A 19,776-nucleotide genomic window follows, 5' to 3' on the forward strand; every position below is an offset into this window, starting at 1 on the left:
ACCATAGCTTTGACTAGATGAACCTTTGTTGGCAAAGTAATGGCTCTGCTTTTTAATATGTTTAGGTTGGCCACACGGAGAAGGCAATGGCAACCCACTCCAGTACTCCTGCCTGGAAAATCCCATGGATGGAGGAGCCTGGTGGGCTGTCGCCTATGGGGTCGCAGAGTCGGACACGACTGAAGTGACTTAGCAGCAGCAGGTTGGTCACAGATCCTGCTTTGTTCCTGTTTTTTGGCTGCGCCAAGTCTTAGTTGCAGCCTGTGGGATCTAGTTCTCTGGCCAGGGGTGGAACCTGGGCCCCTGCACTAGGAGTGCAGAGTTTTAGCCACTGGACCACCAGAGAAGTCCCCTGCTTTGTTCTTTGAGCAAAAGGAGCCCAGGGCCTGGTGCTATTTCAAAGGAGGCTGGGCCTCCTAGAGTGGTGGACCTGGGGAAGAGGAGCCTGGGTCTTCTGGTCTGAGGGCCAAGGAAGCACATCAGAGGGCTGGCCAGCTGCAGGATGCTACAGAGTCTGTTTCAAGGACGGCCCAGCTGTTTCTGAGAACTTTCTGAGCCCCAACAGATCCAGCCCTGGAAATACCAGCTTAGTGTGGAGGCCAAATTCCTAGTCTTCCTTAAGCCAAGCCCTGCTCTGCCCCTGCTCCCATACAACATCTGGGCGGGTCTTCCCTAGAGTGTGCTTCAAAGAAAAAAAGACCAGGAAGAGGATGCCAGAACACAGCTACACCAAGTTCCCTCGAACAGAGAAAACTTTCTCTTTTGCATTTTAAAAGTATTCTACACCTTGCATTTCAAAAGAATGCCTGGTGGCTCTCGGTGTTTAACAGTTCCCATCCTCAACCTTTCCTCCTGGGCTGTGCCTCAGGGGAGGTTCACCCCCGCCACCCCCCGCCCCTACCAAGCACCAAGCTCGGCCAGCATCTCGGGCCGCCTGGCCTGCCTTCCTTGTGGAATGCCGAAGAGAGCTCAGAGGCATTTTGGCACCAGTTGCCCGTGTTGTCACCTCAGGCCCCAACTGTGGCCGCATCCTTTGCCATGCAAACCTTCTTTGCACTGACCCCTATATTTTCCTGCTGCTAAGAACCTGCTCCCAACAGAGCACATTCCTATCTTATTCTGCTCCCCAAGTCAACTCAATCCACACCCCTCCCCCTGCTCATCAACTGGGTGATCACCCTGCCCCTGCTCTCAAGGAACTGGCTGAACTGGGACACAACCTGTTTCTGGTGCGAAACAAATGTGATACTTTGAGCTGGTTTCTCCAGCTACCTTTCTCCTGGGCTCTTTTGGCCTTTGTTGTGTCTATGGCACCCACTGGAACTTTCCAGTCTTTTCCAGGGTAATGCCACCCCAGGAGACCCTTCTTTATTTCACATCCCCCAGCCCAGCATGATGGAAACTCAAAGACTGAAACTGACCTACTGGTTTCCCCAAGTCCCATTTCACTCCCCATTGGTGGTGTGTGTATAGGTTTATGTATCAGTTCAGTCGCTCAGTCGTGTCTGCCTCTTTGAGATCCCATGGACTGCAGCACACCAGGCTTCCATCACCAATTCCTGGAGCTTACTCATGTCCATCAAGTCAGTGAGGCCATCCAACCATCTCATCCTCTGTCGTCCCCTTCTCCTCCGGCCTTCAATCTTTCCCAGCATCAGTCTTTTCCAATGAGTCAAGTTTCTTCGCATCAGGTGGCCCAAGTATTGGAGCTTCCAGCTTTAGCATCAATCCTTCCAATGAATATTCAGGATTGATTTCCTTTAGGATTGACTGGTTTGATCTCCTTGCAGTCAGTCTGAGGGACTTTCAAGTCTTCTCCAACACAGCAGTTCAAAAGCATCAATTCTTTGGTACTCAGCTTTCTTTATGGTCCAACTCTCACATCCATACATATTATATATAATTTTGCTTCTTTATTTAGGCTGTGCTTGGTCTTCGTTGCTGTGCAGGCTTTTCTCCAGTTGCAGCAAGCAGGAGCTACCCTCTACCTGCCGTGTGCAGGCTTCTCATTGAGGTGGCTTCTTTTGTTGTGGAGCACAGGTTCTTGGCGGCTTGGGCTTCAGTAGCCTGGGCTCCCAGGCTCGAGTGCTCACCCAGTAGTTGTGGCACACACGCTTAGTTGCTCCTTAGTTGTGGGATCTTTCCAGATCAGGGATGAAACCTGTCTCCTGCATTGGCAGGCAGACTCTTTCACCACTGAGCCCCCAGGGAAGCCTTAATACTTCGTTTACTTATTTGGCCTGTGCCGGGGCTTAGTTGCTGCACACAAGAGCTTTAGTTGCAGTGGGTGCACGCAGGATTTCCAGTTGCAGTATGCTGGATCTTACTTCCCCAACCCCTTCATTGGGCACAGAGTCTTAAGCCACTGGACCAGCGAAGTTCCCTTTAGAGATTTAAAGAACCCTGAAACACACTTTTCCCAGCCTGAACCCTGAACCAACACTGTTATTTATGTCCAATGGTTTCTAAACAGATACATTAACTAACTCAGAGGTTGTTTATGGCCTACTAGATTTCCAACCAGAAATCCTGTCTCCTTCCTGGGACCCATCTTGGGTTTCTCCAGAGCACTTGGCGGGGTCTCAGTAACAGAGCCCTAACAGTGACCTTTCCCAATGGACATTCCTTCCACGAACCTGGCTCTGAGCAGGCAGGGAAGACACTGCTGCTGCAGCAGAACAGGAACAGGGTCAGGTGGAGGGCTCTGCCCTCCCCCAGGGGTCCAAGGCGGCTGGGAACGCCCTCTTCACCCCTCTGGTTCCACCACAAAGGCCGGTGCTTGCTGCCTTGGAGAAAGGGCCGAGACTGATGCCTAAGTCAGCCACTTTGTTACTCACCAAAACCTTAACAAAAGCTGACAGCAGGGAGCAGAGAGGGAGCCAGCAAAGGAATGGAGCTGGCCCCAGGGGAGAAAGACTGAGGAGATAGCTGGGCTATGGTTAAGTCATTTATTGATTTTATTTCTAAAACCCACATAGCGCCACTTTGCCTCTTCCAGAGCTTCAAAGAGCCAATTAACCGCCCAATGAGCCCACCAGGGAAACCGAGCTTGTGGGGGAAGCAATGAGGTGAAGCCAAGGTCAAAGAGGGTTGCCAGGCCCCAGGCCCTGCCCCCGTTCTGTCAGCTAAGCACAAAGAGGAAAGATCTCTTCTCTTTCAGTCAAGGGACCTTTAGGGCTTGCTTGAGGAGACCCAGTGAATAGGTCCGGCTTCTGAGGCTCCATTAACCCCTGCAGGCCTACAGCAAAGCAGCCCAGGCAAGCTGGACAGGGCTCAGACACCAAGGGCCTGCTCAGGATAAACAGCAGGGCTAGCCCCAGCTCCAAGCTGCAGAAGAGCCCAGGCCAGCATTGTCCCCACTGGCCCAGTGCTGTGGGCTGCAGAGATTGCTGTCCCTCAGCCTGCCCAAAGGGAAGGTGGTGGGAAGCATGTGGCCCCATGCAGCTCCCTCCGAGAACTGCAGCAAAGCAGCAGCAGCAGCTGATCAAGGACCTCACTCAGGACCCCAGAAGTCCTGAGCTGAGTTTTCCTGGTGCCACATTGGGCCTGTCCATTAGCCCAGACACAAAGGAACAAAACAGCCTGGGACCCTCTATGAAGTGCTTACAAAGCACAAGGTGGGGCCCCTTCCCCTGCCCCCACCTCTCCCCAAAGCCTGCCATGGTGGCAGGCTGCAAGTCACCAGCAGAGAGAGAAAAGGCCACTTGGCGGTTTTAATTTTAGCAGCTTGGAGCCTGACAGGCAGGATTAGTTGGCTTGACCTTTCGTGCCGAGGCCTCCCCAGGCCCAGGGCCTCAGTCAGGTGGCAGCTTCCAGGCACGAATCACAACTGGAGCTCATCGAATGTGGGGGTCCAAGCCCCAGGGAAAGGCCTTCAAAAGGACAGAGACCAGGAAGGGGGAACCTGGTCTTCAGCCATTAATCAGTAAACTAGCAGAAGGTGGGGCCGCCCACACACCAGCTTTCCCAGCAGACCTGCACAGGGAAGGAGAACGGGAACCAAGGGGTGGGGGGCGGACTTCCTTAATGAAGGTTCCAGAGGCTCCCCTGGGGAAGGGACAGTGGGGCCAGGTGCTGGAACAGCTTCAGTAACTGGTGGTGGCACCGACAGTGGCACAAGTGTAAGAGAAAAGAAAAACAACAGACCCAGAAAACCACACTGCTCTTTTATTCAATGGAACACCCCCCTTTAACGCAGTGTTGAATCATACACAAAAAAGCCCAGAGAAACGTCTGCTGATAAACCAGTGAAGAGAACGCGCATCATACATTATTGTCAACATAATCACTCCATGAAGAGGGGAGGAGGAAAGGAAGCAGAACGAAGAAAACAAGGGGCTCAAACCCCTCAACACTGCAGAACATTCAGACGTTTGGGATTAAAATAAATTTTAAAAGGTAGCCTTTCAAGGAAGGAGAGGAACAAATGGAATCTGAGGCAGCTCAGGGAGCGCTGAAAGGGCTCTGAAGGTTGCAGACAAGCCCCAGGCAGCTTACATGGCTCCACCTACCGTGGGCAGGGGTGCCAGGATGGTTATGGACCCTCAACCTGGGGACTAACCCACTACCCCACGAGGGTGGCAGAGACAAAACCCTACACTTAAAATTAAGGGGGAAAAGTATCTCAGCTTGAAAAAAAATATGGCAGTTTGAAAATCTTGGAACCAAAGAAAACACCCACCCCACCCCACCCCGCCATACTGATGGCCTAAATTCTTTGCCTAAAAACCACTTGTTCCTCTCTCCTTAAAGAAGAACCAGGAATGAGAAAAGGGAAAGGAATCTAATTGCAGCAGAAGACCGGGGAGAGCATCTCCTTGGACGGAGTCTGAAGAAAGGAAGAGATAAGGAAATAACAAAGAAAAAAGAAAAAATTAATAAAAATTTCACAATATGGAGCCAGCGTGTTCCGATTCCGTCCATAAAAATAACTCAGGCTGCTTTGCCGAACCATCCTGTCCACCAGGGGCGCTGCTGAGGCTGTCTGCCTGGAAGGGTCACCAATGGGCGCGGAAAGTCCTCACTCTCATGGCTCGGGCCATCGCCGCCGCGGGGAGGGATCCTGGCGGCCCAGTTTGGGGAGAGGCAAAGGGATTTGGGTGAGGAGAGAAAGAAGACAAAGAAGACACTCGATGCTACGGGGCGCCAGGAGAGCCCAAGCTGGCGCCCCATTACCACCTGCCCATTCCCAAGCGAGTCCTCAGTCGCTTGGCCCAGCCCGGTGCGTGCACACACACACATGCGTGCACACAATCACATGCGTGCGTCCCAATGTCTGGCTCCATATGGTGAGGTTCGGCGTGTGTTTAAACGAGACCAATTCTCTCTATATATAATATATATTTTCTTAAAAAACCAAGTCTAGTTCTGTGGTGGAGGCGGTGGGGGAGCTGGAGGCATCCCAAAGGGTGGCATGCCCGCCACCCCCATGCCCATCATGGTGACAAAGTTAGAAGGGTCCATGGGAGGCGGAGGAGGAGGGGGCGGGGCATACATCATGCCGGCGGAACCAGGCGGCGGAGGCGGCGGAGGGGGAGGGGCCCCGGGCGGCAGAGGCGGCTGGACCCCTGGGGGCAGGGGCACCATAGTGGGGTTGCCTTGCATCTGAGGGGCTCCTGGAGAAGCTGCGGCAGCCGCCTGCTGCTGTTGCCATGGCGGGATGGACCCTGTGCCAGCGCTCGTGGTGGTAGTCGTCGTATCTGGGGTGGTAAAGAAGCCCAAGGTCACACGCGCGGGGGCACACCGCGGCTCTCTGCGGCTGCTGCCTTGGGATGGGGGGGCGAGGGATGCCTGCTCCTTGCTTGGCATGCGGTACGGTGGTGGGGGGCGGGCGGGCGGGGTGGTCCTGGCAATGGGGGTGGAGGGGTGGGCAGGACTACCCTGGGGTCAGCCTCAAGGTCTCTAGGCTTAGCGGAGTAAGCCCTTTTGTCACCAGTGCCCCTGGAAGGGCCGAGGGGAAGGTACCAGACACAAGAACCGGCTCTGACATCCCTCCGCCCATCCGCCGCCACCACCGAACGGCACATTCAACCTCAAGGCCACAGTTACTCCCCGGTCCCATCCCTGCAGTCTCTCAGGCCCCAGTCACATCCCTCTCCAGAGCATGCATGCACCCCCCCAACCCCGGGCCTAAGGCGCAGGTGTGGGCCAGCCAGCGGCTCCCAGCCTACGATGGCGGGCTCCCCTCCAGCCCCCACAAACCTCTCTCCAGACACAGCCTCGCCAGACATCAGCTCTCCTCCCCCAGACCCCCGGGGGCCACAAGGCCCTTTCTTTTTACCCCACAGCAGAGACCAGAGTCTCATCCCAAGATGTCTGCCTGCCTGCCTGAGCTGTGAGGGTCTCTCATTCCTCTCAGCCCCACCCCCCCAATCCCACCCACCCCCACCAGCCCAAAATATTCCACTCACTTTGCTGCCATGGCAAGGGGGTACTGGAAGCCATACTGCTGCTGGGCGGAGGGGGTGGCGGAGGCTGCTGCTGCTGCTGTTGCCATGGGGGAAGAGGACCAGAGGGAGGGGGCGGAGGCTGCCCACTGGGAGGCGGCGGCGGCGGTGGCATCATGCCCATAGGTGGCGGCGGCATCATACCTGCAGAAAGGCGGAGAGAATGAAGCCTCAGGAGAGGAGACGGGTTCGCCACAGGGCTCCCAATGCCTCCCCAGCCTAGGCAGGCAGCACCCCTCAGGAAGCACCAACCAAGCTGTTACCTTTTCCTTGATGCAGGCGATAGACCCCAGAGCCCACAGGCGTACTTCCCAGGTACTGATCTTGATGGAAGGAAAGAGCAGGGACTTAGCAGGACATTGGAACTGACCGGGGAAGATACACCCCCACCAATAGCTCAGTCAGTGGCAGTGATGGCCACTTACAAGAGCAGTTCTGAATGCCATCTCTACAAGGCAGGCCCCACGTGTATACCCCACGTAGAAATCCCTTCCTGAACCATAAGGGAGACTTCCTCCTGACCTGGAGGACCAAGCCTCAGCAAGAGACTCAGCACCGACACTCATCCCCTCTGAGACCTGCTCCCAGCCATGTAAAGCCCTGCTTACCCCAAAGCCCCAAGGTTTCTGGTCTGACACTTACTTACCCATTGGAGGAGGGCCATGGTGCCCAGGTGGGTGGGGGCCCTGGTTCATCGGTGGTGGTGGCGGCTGCATCCAGGGGGGCGGAGGTCCATTAGGGTTGTGCTGCATGGGATGTCCACCATGCCCACCTGTGAGGCTGGGCAGCGGGTGTGGGAAGCTGTGGGGGCCACCTCCGGGCCCACCAGGGCCACCTCCATGCATGCCATGGTAGGGCCGACTCTCTGACGGGCCGGAGTTCATCCAGGGTGGGCGGCTCTGGGTAGTGGACATGAGAGACTACGTGAGAGCATTCCCGTCAGCGTCCCTGCCTGCTCCCTCTGGCGGCAACACTGTTCTTTCGGCTGTGCCACAGGACCAGGACACGAGGCCAAGACCTTCCCAAACTGAGAGGTCCCCAAACATTCCTGATGGCCCGAAAGAACAATGTTGCCGGCCATGTCCACCTGTCCTACCCCAAGCACCTGGCCACGTACTCCCATCTCTCGGGAAGAGAGGGGGGGGGCCAGGTTGTGAGAACCCCCTCTGAAACTCACCGGTGGAGGTGGGTTGTTGGCGGGAGCAGCAGGCCGCGGTGCACTGGCCAGTGGTGTGGTGGCAGGCCCAGAGGTGGAGCCCACAGATGCAGGCACAGGTGCCTCCCCCAGTTCAGCCATGAGGGACAAGTATTCTTTATCCATCCGCGCTTTATCCTGAGCTGACTGGGGGTCACCAGGCCTAAAGGTGGGGTAGAGACGCAAAGAGAAAAGGGGTGGCAAAGACTCATTAAGATGGAAACCTTTACTTCGAAGAATTTACACAAAAAAAGTTTAGAGGAATTCAGTCACCCTTTCTAACCCCTTCCTTGAAACAGTCCTATCAGCTCTTCAGCTCTGTGCCCAGCTCTGCATCTGGGAAAAGCACATGGACCTCTGCCATAGCAGAGACCCCTGGGCAAGAACAGAGATGAAAGGAAGCCAGGTAAAGTCCAGGTTTTCCCAAAACAGCAAGTTTCATCAATTTCCACATTGCAGGTATGAGGGAAGGAAAATCTATGCAAGACCAGAGCAGCTGCCAAAACTTCCCTAACAAGGCTTTTTATATTCATCACTTGAAGTAGAACATTGCTATCAAATGCTGGATTGCAACTGGTCAAAACTACAAGCTGTCTTGCAATACCAACCATAAGCAACAAACAGCAGTTAGCAATGAGCCACATGAAAATACCTATACCCAGAAGGGAAGTTTTCAGGTTCCCTGGGCTCAAGATAATAAAGTAGGGTCAAGTAATAAAGTAATCATTCTGGGCTTTGCATCACACTGTTAATAGACCAAACTCATTGAAAGGAAGCTCTTAGGTCTGCAGGTTAACACGAGCTGTCCTATACACCAGAAGCTACCAGGAAGCCCTCACCTTTGGAACTTGCAATCGGAAGCAATGTGGCCAGCCCCGCCACACTTGGTACACACTGTGGTATTGGTAATGCTGCGGGTCTCAGAGCTCTGCCAGGGTCTTAAGATCCTGTTGAGAGAAAAAGGTCACCTCAATGGCTGTGGCCCATCACCCTTCTTCCGTAGGTTCTGGTTTTTGTGCCTGTCCCTCTAAACCAATCACATACGTACCTGTTATCATCTTCCCGAAGGGTCCCATTCAAGCGAGCCAACTCTCGAAGTTGCATCTTCCGTAGGTCGTTCTGGTCCTCAGGGGTCTCGATACCCTGCTTCAGAATGTTTCTTATCTGGTGGAGACGCAACGGGCACAGTTATGTAAGTCCTGGGACTGCCACCTAGATTTCTGGTTGGAGGATTCCTTCCTGACTCCTCACCTGTTCTACTGCTTTCTTCACATTCTCCATGGTATTGGCAGTGACCAGGGCATGAAGCGGCTCATCTTCTCCTGGCAGCATCTGGCCATCTTTGCGCCCAACTTTTCCTTCTTTCACAGAACCTTTCCCCCGGATCATGATCTTGGCATTACACTCCTTCTCTATGTTCTTCAAGGTGTTCCCTCTATCAGAGGCAGAAAAGATGGCTTTAATACCCAACATGGAAATTCAGAGTGGCTCACCGGGCAGTGATAGGAAACCGTGAGTGTATAGAATGAGATTTTCCCACCAACAGCTCCACGATCTTTAAGTTAAGGTCACAGCAATCCTCAAGATTTGACTTCTCTGCGGTGAAACGGAAAATTTTCTCACCAAAAGGCACTCACTCAGCCAAAGTGAACATCCTACCAAAAGCAGGAAGATGGTACCCAGAAAGGCACAAGACAGACTCATCTCCCAGGTCTTTGCATGCGTGCTCAGTTACTAAGTCACATCTGACTCTTCTGTGACCCCCATGGACTGTAGCCCACCAGGCTCCTCTATCCATGGGATTTTCCAAGCAAGAACACTGGAGTGCATTGCTGTTTCCTCCTTCAGGGGATCTTCCCAACCCAAGGATTGAACCATGTTTGTTACATCAGCAGGCAGATTCTTTAACACCAAGCTCTTTAACCCAATCCTCCCAGATCCTTGGGAATTCTGTATTCCACAGAACAGCAGGTACTCACCTTGGCCCAATCAGCAGCCCCACAAAATTGATTTCCGGATACTCATCTTGTGGGATCATTACTTTATCACTCACACGTGTTGCTGGAGGTCTAAGAAAGAAAAGACTCAGACTCTGCACACTTCTGAGGTGACCTCAACAGCTCTTCTAGAACTAACCTTCTGTACCACGTGTTGTTATAGATGACAGGGTAAGGAGTGAGAGGTTAGTATCCACAATGCTCTAGCAGACCACACCTAATCCCGCTGGGGTCTTTATCCCGGACCACCCAGTCCCCTGGCTTACTTGTAATCTGCAGGAGGCTTGAAATCAGGGTTGAGGGCAACCATTTCCGTGATAAGATTATGCCGTTCCTCCTCCAGTTTCTTGCGGGTACGGAACTCGCGAGTGTTAAGCCTCTTCCCCTCACTATTGTAGATGGGCTCAGGGGAAGGGGACCTGTGGGAAACAGACCACTGTCACCCCTCTGCCTTCACTTTACTCTCATTCCCACACGGGCTAAAATAAGTCTTCCCCAGCCCCTCTGCCTCTCAAGACCCTAACACAACACTCTTCGGAGGAACCGACCATAACGTGTGCTATTCAAAATCGTGTGGAATAGGGAGGTGGAAACTGGCTTAGCATCAGGGTGACTGGGGTGTGTGTGAGAAAGGAAAAAAGTGGTTTTGTTCTAAAAGTGATGAGAGGAAAAAAAGTCTGTCCTTCTAAGGGAAAATCTCTAGACTGTAAATGGCAAGGACTGTATCATCCTCTGGAGTCTTCTTGCCAAATATGAATTTTCTTTTGTTTGGGAAAAAAAAAACCATATTACAACTTTATGAACCACGGAAACCCCAAGTTTAGGTAAAATGTTAAATGACTCTTGCAGAGCTCATGCCCTAACTGGAAGAGAGGCTGTACCCCTACCACGTAGTAAGTATGAGCTCTTTAACCCAATACAACTGGGACTCAAGGCTACTGCAGCTACTTGGCCCCCACAATGGAGAGAGATGGTTCAAGGCTTCGTCTCTGCTTTTCCTTCAATGGCCTGGCTGGCAGTGTCCAAGGCCCAGGAGTCAACCTGTTTTCTGGCTGTTCGAGGTTAGGGAGTCTGGGTAGAGAAAACCGTTAAATTGCTAAAGCAGCTTCTCTGAGAGGCTGCAAATGCAGATTTGGTCATGTATTTGTCTAGGGTCTGAACCTGCAAACAGCAAGGGGAAAACCTATGATTCTCCACCAGAGTTTACAAGTCCAGAAAGCAGATTTTCTCTCTCTTTTTTTTTAAAGGAGTAAAATGCTGTTGCTACAAGTAAAAAATAGCAATGATAAAATGATCAGTTTACCACAGCTGGATTTTGCGGTAATAAAAAAAAAAAAAGAGAAGTTACACTCCTAGAATTCTGAGTTAAGATTACAAAAAGGACCATAGCTTGATATTCTGAATGAAAATTTAGTAGCAGCTGCAAGAAGGGAAGAGACCATGTGGATCAGGTTATTTTAAAAACATCCTGAAAGTAGTCAAGATTCCTATACCCTTTGTTTAGTTGAGAGAACCTTGCCTAGTTGGAGAGCAAGGACTGAACTCGGCTGCTCCCACTGTCTTCAGCCTAAAGGGAACCATGTCATACCACGTTACACACACGATGGAATAAAAGGTCAGGTTTGTTCATGACTAATGACGGCTAAATGACACCTCCGTTTCTAGCATCTGTATAAACTGTTAGCACAATCCAGTAATAGTGAACAAAGACAAACATACCCCAGCTCATTAGACTACCATCTTATACATTTAAATCTACAGAAGATTTTAAAACATTTTTAACTGTGCAACTTAAGCAACATCAAAATGGCATAAAGTGGCTTCATACTGAGAATACACCTTCTTAAGAAATAACCTTAAATGAGAAACTCATGCATTTCCCTCCAACCTGGGCTCTTTCAAAGCAAAACCATCAGGCATTAATTAGGGCCTCTTTCAAACTGAATTCAAGGGAGGAAAAAAAAAACTCTCCTCTGATTTTATTTCTAACATGCTTGACATTTCTAATTCCCACCTCATTCATAGCTGTCTAGAATTAAGCACTTCTGGCTAATCACCAAAAGAAGCTTTAGCAGTACCAAATTGGTCATTTAAAGGCCCCACAACAGTGTAACCTCTTTCCAAATTGTGGAAGTGAAAGGCAAAAACCAATATTCTAGAGGTCAGACTGGCCCAACTTCTTCACTTTGAGTAAGAATAGTATTAGAGGTCACCTAATTTCTAATCCAAATTCTCCAGGAAACGAAGGTTTGTTAAAAATTCAACTTTTTGAGGAACTGCCTGGTAACCTGTGGACATGTTATTACAGGAAAAAAGGCCAAAGAGGCACTAAACAGTTGTGGTCTATAATCTATAAAGCAAATCTAAAAAAAAAAAGTCAAAATATAAAACATAACAACCCTCCAACCAAAATTTACAGGTGAAAAAATTAAAAAAATGTAATTAACTCAAATGAAAAGCATCAATATATGTTACTTTGCTTCTTGACACAGGACACCAGAAAGGTGATTATTTAAATGAGTGGCTTCTAAAACCATTACATCATCTTCCTGATTTAACAAGTTATTAAAATGGGTAGCAAGCCAAAAACACTACTTTTTAAAGCAAAGTGTTTTCAACTATGCTGCATGCACTAAGAGACACTTCACTGAGGAGGTACCTTGCCTTTCTATTAAATGGACCAGATTTTAGCTGTTCAAATATTGGCCTGCCAATAAAATTCCTGTTAAAAAAAGTTCATTTCCCTCAAACTTTGTAGACTTTTTACTTTTTAGAGGTGAGAAATCACAAACTGAAATGACATGACCACAGCTGTTTGAGGACCACACTCCCTTTAAAAAAAAAAAAAAAAAAAAAAGTAATTGGTTGGTTGCTTGCCTTCCCAAAACAGGTGAAAATATTCTGGCCCCTCCCAACACCCCAGGCAATGGCCAAGGCTGAAAATTAACTGGCAGCGATGAAGTTGGTTAGAATCTTGTCTATTTCAAAACCATGAGCAGGAGACTGCAGCATAAGCTGACCAGACAGAGTTTCTGGCCTGCTCAAATTCAGTGATGCTCAAAAATATTCTTATTCCCTACATTGTGTAGTACCTGTGAGGACATGCTACACCTGGGCTTTCAGCCAAAGGAGGTACTGAAATTGCTGGTTAATGGGCCACCTCACTGTCCCTACTAGTGGGTAAATCAGGTTAAAATCTACATGCTTTTCAATTGAAAACCAGTTGTCCGTTTTCCTTTAACTTTTGATTCTGCTACTAATTAAATTTCATTCCAGTCTGCTAACTGATGACTGACCATATAACTGCTAATTTACACTCTAGTTCCCAGAATGGTCACAGTACCAGTCTTCTTACTAGGATTTTATTGAACTGACACAACATGTTGCCACCAGTAAAACGTATTGAGAAAAAGGTAAAAGCGTTACTGTCAGCTGGTTAAAACTGTTTCCCAACCTGTCCTCAGGGTTAGGGGGGATGCCCAGGTCTCCTGTGCGCAGTTTACGAGTCAGGTCTTCTATCTGCAGTTGCACTGGAAGAAACCAGGTTAGGAAAGAAAAAAAAGGATGGAAAAAAGACAATGTTACCAAAAAACATCTCAAATCTCAACAACAAGCATGAAGAACTCGGAGACTTTGAAAGGGACGTGATCAGTGAACACATTGAGGCAAAAACCCCCAACCATCTACTGGCAGGAGTCCACTTACATCTCTAAGTATCTTTCACTTCAAAATGGTTATCACTTAAGGAAGCAAACAGTTTGTTGGAAGAGGGGTTAGCAGTATAGACTGTTCACTAAGGCTAACATCAAAACAATTATTAGGAGGCATTTTACCTCTTCCTCTCCACCAAGGCTTGCTATACAATTGGCACCCAGAACTAAACCATGTACATTATCACCAATACCCTGTTCCCACCAAATTACATTCTTGAGTGCTAGACTCTTAGATTTTATTTTTCCTTCATCAAAACTTAAACATAACCCAAAATGAGATTCAATTAACATGGGACAAGGAAAAACACCAGTTAAGCAAAGATCATTTTCATTGATACCAGGATTAAAATTCCTTAAAAAAAACATTTAATAACCAATTCAACAGTCTCATATTTAAGTTTGTGCATATTCTTTCTGTAAAACCAGATCCGTACTAGTAAGGATCTCCCAATACCTGTTGTTTTCATTCAAATTTTATGACAATCAGTATACCTTAATACACCAGTAACAAGGCAAGAAGTTTAGACTCACTCCTTACATGGGGAATAAAAGTAGGGGTGCAGAATGAAAAGTGTGGGCCAAGGAGAGTTATGTGAGGCCCTCAGACCTTGACAAATGACCAAATGAGGCTGTATATGAAAAAGATGAGGGTTTCACAAAAGTTTAGTGACTCCAGGGAAGTATTACCCAGCTGATTTTCTGAAGATAATGGGAAGTGTGAAGCCAGATCACTTTCTTCGCATGCTGAATGACCACCTGTTTCTTACCTTTGTAGCATCTGAGTGTCCTAAGCAGGTATCTCTAACAAGGGCAAGTCTTAATGGGTTGGGTTCAAGTTGAGGTGACTCCAAGAATTAACGCATGTCTAACCCCAGACACCCTTCTAATTTTAAACACACCCCACAGGGCTATACCCCAACACCACATCCACTCCAACTCGCAAGAAATGAAAATCTACATTAATATCAAAAGAGGATATTGGGGACATCCTGTGTAAGGAGAGATACAAGAGCACGAAGACACATGTGGGCCCCCAAGTTGTTTTATGCTAGAAAAGTTCTGACTTGGCAGCCAAGCGTTAAGCTCAACTGCTCAAGGTGAAAGTCACCTTCGTGGAGGCAGGCAGTTCTCGTAACTAGACAGCAGGGATGTGGGCTCTGATTGAGGAGACCACCGGCACCTGAATCTAAAGGTTGCCATCTTCCTTGGAGAAGAGACCTACACTAGCCCAGGCTTTGATTACACCTTTAAACGCGCTTAGGACCCAAGCAGTAACTTCCTCCAAAGGAAGAGAGCTGGAAATGTAAAGAATGAATCTGTTTTTCCCATTTTCTGCATCTGCTTGTGTTCTTGGGCTATCACTCCACTAGAGACATTTTCATAAGGTTATCAAGACCCAGACTACTCAAATATAAGACATAAAAGGATGGGTGGGAGTAGACTCAACAGTAGGGAAAGAAGATTTATTAGTATTGTAAAAAGGAGATAAGACAATTTCAACACCTCAAAATTCTCAGCAGTCTAGAAAAGAGATGAAGACCCTCAAGAACAACGGCCTAGAGGTTTTTTACTCGTGAAGGACACAACCTCATGGGTCTAGGAAGCTTCTGCCCTAATTACTCCAATGTTTATTTGGTTAGTAGGAAATGTGTATCAAGTAAACTTTTTTGAGACAGCTGTACAGGTACATAAATAAATGTAAAGCTTGCATTAAAAACCTTTTATTTTTTTTAAAAAAGGTAATTTTGAAGTTAGTTTCATTTCTACTGTGGACATTCGTAATTCTCAAAATTTCCCAACAGTTAAGATCTTTTATCCTAACCACCTCATTATTCCAGATCCAAGCAGTACCCCTTTCCCTGCAGAGTTCCTTAGGAGTAAACACAAGAGCCCTCATTTTAAGACAGCTCTCCAAAGACCAAACCAGAAAAGATGCTGAAGCAAAGGTTAAATTCAACAAAATGGTAAAAGGGGGTAAACACACTTTCAGAACCATTTTTTGATTAAACTGAGTTTTTTCCCCTTTCAGAAAGTACCTATAAAAAAATAAAAGACCACATTTTAGGGAAAGGAGGAATATGAAATTATGGTGAAAGGCCAGGCTGTGAAAAAGGTACTTGGTTTACAATACCTGCAGTGTTCTCCACTGGGGCCAAGTCCAGAGAGGCATGTAACACTCACCTCATCAACTGGTAATGAACAGCAGCTGAAAAGGGTGGGGTGGGGTGCTGGGCTGGGAACTATTCTCATTCCTAAGCGGGCCCCTCTACCCTTCTGGCACTCATGGAGAACACTGCTGTTACCAACAGACCAAAACAAGGAGCTACAAATGCAGGACTCACAGAGCAAAAACTGATGGATTATATCAAAAGTCATTTGACCATAACTCCTCTCAAAGAGAAAACTGTAAAGTCCCAAACTTTCAACAAATAAAATGTTCAGTAACAATCTGAAAATGCATTTGAGTGCAGAACGTGTATTTACCTATATAAGCTCTTTCTTGTTCCCGAGTAAGTCCAGGGGGGATGACTGTAGGCATTCCTGGAATCACCGTCTTCTGTTCCATTGTGTCTTGGTTCCAGCGGCTCCTCTTCCGCTTCTTACTGGGGAAGTCTAAAAGAGATAAGATTCGTCAGATGCAAACATAAACCAGCAGAGTAACTACCAACAGGCAGTTCAGGATACTTATGATACTACACACAACCTCAGCCGACTGTGAAACTGAGAACTTGACCTAAAAAGAAACAGCAAAGAATGGAAGACAAACCTGGGAAGTCAAAAGACATGGCCACTAGGAGGGGACCTGGGTCTGAAAAATTAACATTGCACATTTATAATTTTTGTCCACAGAAATGCTGTGAAATATGTAAACAAGAAATCTCAGTGCATAAAATTTCTAGTAGTGAAATGAAAATATTGAGATAATAATATACCTCATGGTTGTCCATAAACCTCTTAACAGCCCCAGGACATAAGAGCAGACTGAATATTCAAGGCTATAAAGCAATATTGGTAACTTCTGGCTCCTCCCACCTCCCCACCAGTCTCCTGAGACAAACCGCAACTAAACCTATGGTTATCAACTGAAAAACCCGGATTTTTCAGCAAAATCACTTTTCTCCTCAGAGGTTTGGCTAAGGTCAGCATTTTCCTGCCCAGTTAAGACACTTAGGATCTAAAAAATGTATCGTTAAGTTCAAGAAAGAACAAGCTATACAACAGGAGCCAAATCTTTCTTCCCCAGTACACAAGCAGAAACTTCTGGCGTTTGATACAAAAAGGTGCCTTCTGAGGGGCCAGACCCAGAGGAAAAGCCTCAAGAGGAGGCGTGTCATACTTCTTAGGTAGATACAGTGAGATGAGGAAACGAACGGAAACTCCTTCCCCAAAAAGGGCCACAAAAAACCTGAAGACTTTCATCCATCTTGGTTCTGAAGTGAAAGCCCTGTCTTATTAAAGAAGTTTTAAGGAGCTTCTCTTGGTACTTTCTTCCTTTAGGACTCTACTACAACCAGGAAGAGGACGCTCCACGTCATCAGTTGACTCTTTCCCGCCCTCCAGACTTGCACATGAGGCACCCCAACCACCCACTCGATCCCCTCTCCACACCCCTCCTGAACACCAGGGGCGGAGAGCAACAAGGGGTCCCCCCAATGCCGGCTTCTGGGTTGGGCAAAGCCCGGCCGCCAAACTGCGCCTGCGCGCAACAAACTTCCTCCCGCCGGGCCCCCACCCCTGAGGCGCGTGCGCACTCGAGGCCCGAGAACCAGGCCGCGCGCCCCGTGGCTCCGCCGCCCGGGCCTCCCCGTGCGCGCGCGCGCGCCCCCGCCGCGTGCAGCCGCCGTCGCCGCCGCCGCGCGGCCCTCAGCCGGCCGGGACCATCCGCGCAGCGCCTCGCGCGCTCTCTCGGCCCGACTCACCTCCTCCGCCGCCGGCCGGGCCCGGCTGCTGGTCCTGACGCGGCGGCTGGGGTGGCGGTGGCTGTGGTGGCGACACGCGCTGGTAGAGCGGCGGCGGAGGGGGCGGCTGCGGCGGCGAGTACGAGGAGCCCGAGGAGGGGGGCGGTGGCGGCGGCGGCTGCTGGGGAGGCGGGGGGGGCGGCGGCGGCGGCGGCGGCGGTAGCGCCGCAAAGGGGAAGGCCGCGGTCAGGGCCCCCGCCGAGCCCACGGGCGGGGGCGGCAGCGGCCCGGACACCAGCAGCCCTGCCCCAGGCCCGGGGGCAGTCGGTGGTCCCGGCTCGAAGCCCCCTTTGGGGCCAGGGAGGGGAGGGAGGCCTGGGGGGCCCAGCTTACCCAGCGGCGTAGCGTTCGCTCCGGTCGCCATGGCGCCCCCAGGGACCGGCACCGGCGGCTCCTTTTCGGCGGCGGCTTCTTCTTCGCGAATCTTCTGGGGGGAGGGGACCCGACTGCGCTGCCGCGGAGCGCGCGGAACCCGTCCTCTCACGCGGCGGGCGGCGGCGGCGCGAGACGCACAAAGAGGGAGGAGAGAGAGCGCCGCGGGGGCGGACCGGGGGCGACGGGGCCGGGGCCTGGATTGGGCCGAGCGGAGGCAAAGGGTCGGAATCGGCGGCCTCCGATTGGTGGAGCCTTAGCCTTTCTCGATGCGCGCTGGGATTGGCCGGACCGTTAGGCCTGGCGAGGAAATGGCGGCCGAGCCTGAAGAGCTGGGAGGTGTCGCAGCGCGCACTTCATTTGTTACTGCGCGAACGGAGCTCGGAGTCCAGAAAGGAGAGAGAGGGTGGGGCAAATTCTGTGACGTATGGGGCCAAGAGCTCTCCCATTGGCTGAGCTGGTGGAGGCAATCAATCTCCGTTGCGTCGTAATGTCCTGGGATTGGCTGTCTCTGGTTCTCCGCCCCCCCCTTTGCTCCCTTTCCCCGGGGAGTAATTTCGCTGGGTTTAAGCTAGAGGTCGCGGCGGAAAAGCATTGGCGGAACAAGAATTGGGGTCGGGGAGGAGCGGAACAGGAGCGCGCATGCATAGATGGGGCAAAGCCGTGTCTCTGTCCCTGGCTTCAGCGTCGACCCTCGGGTCCGGCGCGGAAGCCCTTGGTGACGTCAATCCTCGAGTCCCATGGTAACCCGGAACCGAGGGGTGGGGGAGGGGCTGGCGCGGACCGGTAAACCGGATCCGTCGACAACACAGGTAAAAGGGGACTTCCTGTTTTTGAAAAAAACATAAAATGGGAGGAAGAAGGATCTATAAAATAGTACTATTGAAGGATTAAAAACGGTGTCCGAGCCAATGGAGGTACACATATCTTAGGTGGAAAGCAATATGAAGTTATCAAAAATTAGTTTGCATATACCGTGCGTTTTCATTAGAATCCCAGCGAAGTTGGGATTTATTAGATCATCTTTTAAGTCAAATAAAATAACTGAAAATAGTGGGGAAATTTGTAAACTAGGTTGAGGAGCTTGCCTTTCCAAATAATACAATACAAAAGACACACTAATGAAACTATGGTATTGCTGTAGGAAAGACGGATTAGTACAAGATAGAGTCTAACCAAAAAAGTGGTATTTCAATTCAGTAAGGAAAAGATTTAGCTAGTAAATGGTATATAGAGTCCTAAATTTAAACAATAAAACAGATACAATACAATTTAGGAGATTGTCGGAGTCATCTAGGGGTAGAGACTTTATGAAGACAGGAAACAAAGTTAATTACCCAAGGAACCTATGATAAAAGTCAACAGACAATAATACATTAGGAAAGTATACTTGCCATACATATGATAAAGGGCTAATATCTGTAATATGCAAAGAACTCTTAAAAAGTAATTTAAAAGAAAAACAACAGAAAATAAGCAAAGACTGAATAGACAAGTCTGAGAAGAGCAAATCCAAATAGCCAAAAAAACATGAAAAGTACCAACCTCCTAAGCATGAATGCAAATTAAAGGTGATATGAGACATCTTCAACAATCGGGGGGAAAAAAAAAAAGCTAAGTTACTACTTTGAATTGTTTTTTGAAAAGCATTCTATTATCTATTAAAATTGTACCTCTCAAGACTTATTTGGTGGTCCAGTGGGTAAGACTGCACTCCCAACGCATGGGGGCACTGGTTGAGGAACTAAAATCGTGCATGCTGTGGCTTAAAAAACTTTTTGTACCCCTTTCAGGGGAAAATAAAAAACATGTTCAATGTGGTAATCCCACTCCTGGGAATCTGCCCCTAAATAAGGCATGTGATTACATAATGCAATGTGTTCAAAGTCTTCTATTGCGTTTACTGAGGTCTTGTTTGTAACTGCAGAAACCTGGAAACAGAAAACTACCATCAATATGTGATTGGTTAAATGAAGTAGATTATCCATAACTTTGATTAGTAGGCAGCCTTGAAAAGGAGATAATCCATACCTACTGACCTGGAGGGACTTCTGTGCTATATTGTTGAATAAGAAAAGAAGCAGAGAAATAGCT

At 49.3% G+C, this 19,776-nt stretch overlaps 1 protein-coding gene across 9 annotated transcripts; it reads right to left on the reverse strand.

The window, feature by feature from the left end:
- Positions 1-4,145: 4,145 nt before the first annotated feature.
- On the reverse strand, positions 4,146-18,847 carry SF1 (splicing factor 1). Of its 9 annotated transcripts, XM_044943679.2 has the most exons (14): positions 17,644-18,409; positions 17,272-17,428; positions 15,836-15,964; positions 13,093-13,168; positions 9,905-10,057; positions 9,621-9,710; positions 8,893-9,076; positions 8,690-8,805; positions 8,481-8,588; positions 7,624-7,804; positions 7,093-7,366; positions 6,710-6,769; positions 6,411-6,590; positions 4,146-5,699 (listed from the first exon to the last, which is right to left on the reverse strand). In XM_044943679.2, exons 3-14 carry the CDS (start codon positions 15,915-15,917, stop codon positions 5,362-5,364), a joined length of 1,842 nt encoding a protein of 613 aa, XP_044799614.1. In that variant the 5' UTR covers positions 15,918-15,964; positions 17,272-17,428; positions 17,644-18,409; the 3' UTR covers positions 4,146-5,361. The 9 variants fall into 9 exon arrangements, with proteins under 9 accessions (XP_044799614.1, XP_044799612.1, XP_025142405.1 ...); XM_044943677.2 differs by having other exon boundaries at positions 17,272-18,847; XM_025286620.3 differs by having other exon boundaries at positions 4,146-5,062; positions 17,272-18,454.
- Positions 18,848-19,776: the final 929 nt, after the last annotated feature.

The sequence above is a fragment of the Bubalus bubalis genome, chromosome 5 (genome assembly GCF_019923935.1).
Source record: "Bubalus bubalis isolate 160015118507 breed Murrah chromosome 5, NDDB_SH_1, whole genome shotgun sequence".
Lineage (NCBI taxonomy): Eukaryota > Metazoa > Chordata > Mammalia > Artiodactyla > Bovidae > Bubalus > Bubalus bubalis.

What these genes read in the sequence shown, in the direction of transcription:
- SF1 (XM_044943677.2), bottom strand. Translation starts at nt 17,674, where the DNA reads ATGGCGACCGGAGCGAACGCTACGCCGCTGGGTAAGCTGGGCCCCCCA. An exon ending in TGAAGAAAGCAGTAGAACAG is followed by an intron (nt 8,806 to 8,892) that starts GTGAGGAGTCAG and finishes CGTCTCCACCAG; the next exon opens with ATAAGAAACATTCTGAAGCA. An exon ending in CCAACAACCCACCTCCACCG is followed by an intron (nt 7,367 to 7,623) that starts GTGAGTTTCAGA and finishes GCTCTCACGTAG; the next exon opens with TCTCTCATGTCCACTACCCA.